The sequence below is a fragment of the Gavialis gangeticus genome, unplaced genomic scaffold (genome assembly GCF_001723915.1).
Source record: "Gavialis gangeticus isolate Ggan-Ray unplaced genomic scaffold, GavGan_comp1, whole genome shotgun sequence".
Lineage (NCBI taxonomy): Eukaryota > Metazoa > Chordata > Crocodylia > Gavialidae > Gavialis > Gavialis gangeticus.
The window spans coordinates 517,492-525,601 of record NW_017728984.1 but is presented as its reverse complement, the minus strand read 5'-3'; the positions used below and the strand labels follow the sequence as shown (position 1 = coordinate 525,601).

Here is an 8,110-nt window from a genome sequence, read left to right as displayed (position 1 = left end):
TCCCCATTTCCAAACAAGACGGGAGTTCTATTTTTTTTTAAAGCACACAGAGGAGCCATTCACTGTTAAGGCTGGTCTGACATCATGAAGGAAACCTCTGTAGATTAGCAGAACAGAAGCAGGAAAACAGTTACTGAATTAAGCTAAAAAGTCAGAGGTGCCACTATTACATGGAGTAGCACCCTACACAAGATACCAGCAGAACTGCTCACTGAGAAAGGCAGTTCCCAGCACAAGCAAGAAATGACAGAATCTGGCCTGAGTTTCTGGGAGCATAATGTTTGCCTGATTCTGTTTTAAGACCCAGAGACTTGGTGAGAACGGATTTTTTTGATCCCAGAGGAGTCACATTTCCATTTTATGACCAAATCAGATCGTCTTCTCTATGCATGCTGCATACGGGTTGGTTTTGTTTTTTAAACAGGAAGAAAGAGATCTTTACAGTGAGAGGGGAAATAATCAATGCCAGAGCATCTGAAATGTTTAATTGGAGAGGGCTTTATTTTCTGTTTAAGAGAATTGGAACTATATAGCTTGTTTGCACTGGACCAAAGCTGGGATTTTTTTCTGTTATTTTACTAAATATAAGCAATGCAATGTAACTGGAAACAATGACTTACAGTGTTTAACCACAAGTGGATAAAAAGAAGCTTGAGGAAAACAGCCTTCTCTCTAGACCGGAATCCCATATTACAGTCCCTCCTACAGAATGGCACTCATATCTCAATGATGGAGTGATCTCATGCTGGGATGATTAACACACAGCATCCTATGTACCTCTACACAGTTTAACTGGCTAGAGACCTTCCTACACTGTAACTACTGCCCAATAACCTCTTCTGTTTATCCTTACAACCAAAAGGCATCTTCAAGTTTTAAGTCAATGAAATGGCAGAGGTGGAGGGAGCTCCAGGTACCATCGTGCGGCAGGACATATGGACAGCTGCATGAAGGGTAGCTACAGGCAGGCACAAGAGACTGGCTGAACTGGACCAGCCTAGCTCTTTGCTTGGTGTCTTAAGGTCAATTTTTAAATAACTTTAACAGATCAGTTCTGCGAACAAATGAGCTGGCTGCAGACCAAATGCCATTTATTCTGTATTTTTTTTTTTTAAACAAATGTGCAGGGAAGCTGGGTGGGGATTTCATTCCATCCTAACGCCAGAGCTCACAAGTCAATTTTGCCACCATCAGTGCAGTACTGTAATAAATACTCTGTATCTTTAATAAGGTGGATATGAGAAGCATTGAAGTGTGACCTTTAGCATTGACACATCTCCTAAACTGAGGAATTGTCAATAAAAAACTCAAGCAGCTGTGGCATGCCAGAAAAATTTAACATTCTCTCTGCTCATGAAAGATGCTACTGTCTTATTTTGATTGCATTATCATCCTTGGCTAACCATGCATCTCTACAGGTGGAAAACATTGTGTCAGGTGCCACAGAAGGTATTGAGATATGAAATGAGCTTTTTTTTTTTAAACTGTATATGAAGTTCGTTCGGGAGAGTGCAGGGTTGGCGTAGATTTTTCCTTTCTTCCCCTTGCCCTTTCCTTTCTACGTTGTCACCAAGGCACTTCATTCTGTGCGGAGGATGATGTGGATCCCTGAATCTGTGAAAACTGGTCCGCTCATCTCGCCAGGCCTCAGCGCAAATGAGGCATCTTCAAAAGGTTTCTGCATCTGACCTGCAGAGAGCAGCAATGAGAAAGTTCAATTAAGCCAGGAAAGAGTCAGAGACCTCTCTGAACAAACCAGCCTCAAACAAACATGGCCTCCAGGCAAGCAGCAAAGTCACCAATTAATAACTGGCAGGGGGCATTCATTTCCGTCTGTTCCCTAAAGGCACTCCACACCATCTCTTACACTCATGACTCAGATACAGGGCTTTTGTTCAAACCCCGTAAACATTGCTGCTGCAAGGAAAAAGTGTTTCAGAAAGCAGGGAGACTCAAAGGCAGAGGAAATTGGTTCAGCAAATTCACTGGCACAAGTGATGTCAGTCTTTCCATCTCGGATGCCCTTAAGGCACACTGAGGGGTGAGATGTGGTGTGCATTACAAGTTGCACTAAATAATTTACACGGCACGCGTGGGTAATGTCATGACCTAGATAAAGAGCACACTTACTGCTTAGGTCTCCAAGTCACCGAATTCCTGGCAGTTTAGCAACTGAGGCTTTAGGAAGCCAGATGTGATGCTAGGCTGGCCCCTGTGCAAGGAATACCAAGCAGGAAAACTAAAGCAATTCTGCAGCAGGCCAGAAAGAACAGGCAGCGATAAGTGTTCAGTCAGAATGTGAGCCAAGAAGGAAGCAACCTGTCTGCTAGAAAGGGTTCAAGAGGAACAGGATCTTGGTCCAATTTACTTCAACCAGAAGTTAGAGCAGAGAAACTGCTGCAGCAATGAGGTGTGGCTGCTCCCAGCATGTCTGTCTTGTGGGACACGCACCAAATGCTTCAGCAGAAGGATGAACTGCTGGTCAGAAGGGACCAAGCAGCAATGAAGCCTCATGGCCCGTACAGAGCCATTGCTCCCTGTGCTTCACACTGCTGGCATTTGCCTTGAGACGCCTGAAAAGATACAGATCAGCCTCTTGCCAAAAAGACAGTATAAATCTCCTGTAAGTTTATGACCCTTGTCTCAGAGTTTCAAGACAGTGCTGCAGCTCTGGACTCTACCGCACATTAGAAGATGGCTACAGAAAGCTCATAGACAGCGTGACGGATGGATTGTCGACAGACTCCTTTTTTTCCCAAGCAGACATTTCAGTGATATACTAATCTCTTCAGGAACTAAAGCTTTCCAGCCGCTGCACAAGGCACACATCCTAGATGCAGCACATGTAGCAGAGGAGCTGCTCTGGAATTTATATTTTACTTTAGGCACTAAATCCATCCATACCCATTTCTCTAGCAAGGCAGCAAGATACCATGAAGGCTCAATTCCTCCCTTTCTGGATTAGTCCTAATAGCTTCAGCTAGATATTTTCCCCTTCACAGAAAGCTCAGTTTACTGCTGAAGGGACTTGATATATAGGATTTTCCAGAGTTCTGCTTTGCCCCTTAATTTTGTAGTTCGATTAATTGGTAGGAAAGGCAGAATGCTCGCCTGTCCCACTTATTTTCATTATAAGACCAGCTGCACTTGCTGCTCTGACTGAGAACTGCACAGTAAAAACCCTTCCCCTTCAGATTGTATTTTATTTCTGGTAGTAGCCCAGTATTTTTATTTCAGACAAGGAAATAGCTTCTCTGCTGCACCAGAATAATCTTCCAAAAAGCAGAAGTGTCAATTACTTGCAGTTTTTCAAGAAGATAAATTGGAATGTTTTATCAGTTTCACCTCTAAAGTAACCAGGACTCATAGATCTAATAAATTATGTTTGCGGCCCAATGAGAGCAGAGGCAGAGATAGAGACTGAGCATGACATCTCGAAAGCAGAGCAGCCACTCGTAGTTTTAGTGTCATCTAGTGGAGACAGGTTCTTGCAACATTTCTTTGCTTTTTGCTTAAATCAGGAGAAATCTCTTTCCATAAGTCAAGAAGGACCACAATGAACTGACAGTTTCCAAATGAACCCAAAATAGCAGTCACAGCAACCCAAGATTAATGGGTGTTTCATTGTATAAGAATCCATAAAATGCCATTGTGCAAGGGACTCTCTAAAAGGAAGTATTTTTTTCCTCAAATATCATTTGACTGGGGTACAAATTAAATCCCTAAGTATAACAGCAATTAAAAACAATATCTCAGTGGGAAGGGGAAACCCCAAAATCAAGAATTAGGTTTCTGAAGACAGCTTCAGTCACTACAATCTGGGGGCTACCTGAAGCCAGACTTGGTTACTCAGAAGGTGCCTTCCAACCCTGACTCTGAGGCAGTCACTCACGTCTATTTTAACCCCTTTAATGAGGCATTTTCTCCTGTGCTACCCTGGACCCTTTTGCATTTGTATTACCAATTATGCAGTGTCCTGTGCACTGTCTGCCATTCCAACATCCTTGTATAACTCTGGAGGAGATTCCCACAGCAAGATTTGCACTCTTGCTACCAGGCAGGAATCTAAAATGCTCCTCATCCCACTAGCCCTGAAAATAAGCTTGAAGTGAGGTCCCCACCACTCTAAATGCAGTGGATCCCTTCTCACCATTTCAGTCTGTAGACAGCTCTACCTAGACTCTGCTCTTTTGGGTCTGTTTCCAGCTCCTATGACTTAAGGGCACAGGTTTTCAAGAGACAAAAAATGCCATATTTGACTACAGATTTGTAGACTTACTCCAGTTAAAATGTGCAAGGCAGGCACCAGTCACTTACATACTTTTTGATTCATTCTTTTAAGCTACTGTAGCTATATCTGCATAATCTCATTACTTTGTTCTACTCATTAGACAATGAAGCTGTGTGCCACACCAAACAGTCAAATGATTTGAGAATCGCTGTCCCACAGTTGCTTAGTCTCCTTTCTAAATTTCAAACAACACTTTGTTTCATGTGCCCTAACAAGTCCCCTGTTAATAAGCACACACTGAGAGAAGTTTCTTGCAATCATTCCCTTGCAATGCAGATCAGCAATTCTGTAATGAATTCCCTCACCAACAACATTATTGTGGGTTGGCTATGAATTGTACCCACTTTCACAATTTGTTAATAGCTTCCTCATTTAAGATTATAGCATTTAATTATTTATCTGGTTTGCTATTAGCAAAATTTACCCATTTCCTCTTTATTCATGGTCTGCTACACTAAGCAACTGGGTTTCTATTCACTGTGGCTAGAAAAAAAAATCTTTTTTCTAAAAGAAAAAGCCAATTTCATAAAGGACGTTTGTGTAACATCCTCTCTGCCTAGAATAATATTGTGGCGGCATTCTTAATTGGTTTAACTTCTAAGCAGCAAACTACATTTTCTGCACAGCAGGCTACCTAACGCACAAATCCATTTTCACATTCATTCCTCAGCAGAGGGACATATTATTAATCCCCACCCCCTGCTAGCAAAGTCAGCATCGGCCCTGTAATCTCAGTCTTGTATATGTAAGGCCATACCCAAGCCAGACCTACCTCTCCCAAAAGCACCCAGGTCGCCTCCTGCTTTCGCTGAGCTGCAGTCACTGAATTGGGAAGCCAGAGATTCAAAGTCCTCTTCTCCCGATTTAATCTTCTGGATGTAGCCTGTTGACAGAGACAGCATTTAGCCATTAGAGCAAAGAACAGGGTCAAGGGAGGGGAATGTTTATAAAAAGAAGGGAGGACAAATTTAAAAAGGAATATTCATTACTGAGGAGTGTTTCAAAGGTGCTGCTTTTGCTCTGCATGGCATCTCAGAGACCTCTTTGTCCCAGCACCCTTCAACAAGAGGCAGAAAACACCACTGCAGAAGTGCCACGGATCCAAGGAATTAGCACAGCAGCTCAAGGTTTTCCTCTTCCATTGCTTTTACTGCCAAACAGCGGCCTGCTGCTGCACAGAGCCACAGCCAAGCTGTGCATGCCAGTATGACTCTGCCACCTAGCGTGTTTGCATTACAATGTAGCTGATCACATAATTAACATTTCACAGATGATCTAGAAGTGCCTTTTACTGGCTGCACTGTGCACTCCAGACAAGCCCCTGACAGTCATTTATCAGACATGCCACAAACAGGGTTTCAGTAGAGTTACTTCCCCAATTTCACTCACTGTGCCCCAGTTCTACAACTGGCAGCTACTGGACCCATCTCCCAGCAACTCTCACCTCAGATGCCTTTTCACTACTCAGCCAAGCATGTACAGCTGTCTACATTGCAAAGTGCAGCGCACACGAGAAGTGAAGCTTTCAAAGCACTTGATTTAAATCAAGTCAAAATTAACTTCCATCACAACACTCAAAAGCACTTCTCATCAAGTGTTTTTTTTCCCAAGCACATTCCAATCTTCTTCATGTCCAGCCATTTCACTGCAAGCTGTTCACTACAAGGAGGGCTGCTCTTTTAAGTGTACAAACTCATGGCTCTCCTTCAAAAGCCAAGAATGTGTGTTCAAAAAGAGGAAGAAAAGAGGCCAAGCATAAAATTTTCAGCTAAATAAGCAAAAAATTGAGAAAGATGTGGGGCCTTTAAAATATCTGCACACACTTTATTTTACTATGTAGCTTAGTACTGCCAGCACCTACATCAATTTGCCCTTCTATCCATGAAACAAGAAAAACTAGAACTCTCTTCATCTTTCAGATCACTCCTTCAGACCGGCCTCTTAACAGTGTTTGACCGACTTCAGAGGGTGCAGGCTGCCAACGTGGGGCATCAACAGCATTTAGTTAAAGACAAGCAGAACACCCAGTTTCAGACACATCTCTGAATATTGCCACAACAGCCTGTATTTAATGGCTCCGAAATCATTAAATTTTCATTTTCATACTCACACCCTGAGCAAAGGGTGTGAGTATGAAAAGCTTAGAGCAGTAGTTCTCAATCCTTTTAATGAGGCGTGCCCTTTGTTTAAACTCAAGCACCCCCTTCCTCAGAAAATGGCAGCTCTTAGCTTTCACTCTTTTTTGACTTCAGAAAAAGAATAGAATAGTTCTTGTTAGAGAGAATAGTTAGAGGGAGGTTCAGGCTGAACATCAGGAGGCATTACTTTAGTTAGGGCTGCCAGGCTCTGGAATGGGCTCCCAAGAGAGGTGGTACTCTCTCCTACCTTGGGGTCTTCAAGAAGAACCTGGATGTATATTTGGCTGGGGTGATATGACCCCGGCACCCACTCCTGCCTGGGGCAGGGGGTCAGATCTGATGATCTGTTTAGGTCCATTCTGACCCTAAGCACTAGGACTATGATTTCTGCAAAGAGCTCAGGAAGGCCACACCAGGGCAGGGATGTTTTTGACATCATGAATTCCTGTTTGTAATCTCCAGGTTTACTTTGTGAATTGCATGCACATGTTTGTATATCTAGCAGTGCTAATAGTGTACAGCATCCTTTAAGGGGATCTCCCAGTACCCTAGTTAGAAAAAAGAAAGGAAGACTGCTTTAGACCGTGTATAGTTCTGCTGAGCACTCAGTCACTGGAAATCAGAGGCACTGGAAGCAATAACGTCTCACTAGGCTCAGCCTAGCGCTTTCCTCCAATGACTCCTCAAAATGGACTGCCAATATTTCCACCAGGAAAACTACTGCACACATTACCTGGGCAGTCCAGTACTATCCTTTAAGTGCTGGGTTTATTTCCCTTCTGAGCCACACACTCCCAGGGCTGGGTCTCCCGGGTGTCACTCCCCACTTCCATACAATGAAGACAGCAGCACTGCCCGACTTCTGGGACAAGCAATGCTCACAAAAGTAACAGCAACCAAGCAAGCTAAGGTTCAGATCAAAGAAGCCTGACTTTCCCCAGTTTTAAAGTACAGTCCCCTCTTTCATCTCTGAAGAGAATCATTGAAGGCAGCAGCTGCTATGTAAAGGGAAGTGCAGCACTTCAGATGGGCGCTAACACCTGGTGAAGTCTTCAGAACTATATGGCAAGCTGCACATGGAAGTTAGATGACTGCTAGTTTTCTTAAAGCTCTCCAAGTACCGGATGTTGTTTAGCCTTCCAGTATCAGAAGCTGAATTTCCCAGTGAAGGTAACTTATCTGAGCAATGTAGACTGAGCATATGGACTCCTCTCACAAGGTGGGCACCTGGACACTAAATTTCAGGACGGTTATGTTCACTGCCCAAATACAACAAGTGGAAAACCCCTATCTGAGCATGTATGTGCACAGTCACCTGACATACTTTGAATGCATTTGGGGATGTTCAGAGTGGAAGAGGGCAGCCTTAGAAGTGATGAAGTTGGAGGAGAGAACAAGAGTTTCCAAGCTGGTTTCAGTGCCACTTACTCCTAAGCATGGCTCTAGAAGTGCTCCTGCATCAGTAAGTATTTTCACAGTTTAACTGCACTGACAAAGAAAACAAATGCCACTGTGATTTCTTTGATATGGAACTGTACACGGAAGCATGCACGGCATTTTCCAGAGCCTGTCAGGGGATGGGCAGCTTAAAGACCAACTCAACAGGTCACATGCACAACCAACCAGCCAACCCACTATACAAGATCAAAATTGGAGGGATGATGGAAGAAACTGGTGGTGA

The 8,110-nt window shown here is 43.5% G+C and overlaps 1 protein-coding gene across 1 annotated transcript in view; it reads right to left on the bottom strand.

The window, feature by feature from the left end:
- Positions 1 to 477: 477 nt before the first annotated feature.
- Positions 478 to 8,110, bottom strand: part of PIN1 (peptidylprolyl cis/trans isomerase, NIMA-interacting 1) — a gene marked incomplete at its 5' end in the record, with an annotated part of 24,359 nt that continues 16,726 nt past the window's right edge. The window contains 2 exons of the mRNA XM_019513636.1: positions 478 to 1,689; positions 5,064 to 5,174. Of these exons, the coding sequence (XP_019369181.1) occupies positions 1,580 to 1,689; positions 5,064 to 5,174 (221 nt within the window). The remainder of the gene's footprint in view (positions 1,690 to 5,063; positions 5,175 to 8,110) is intronic.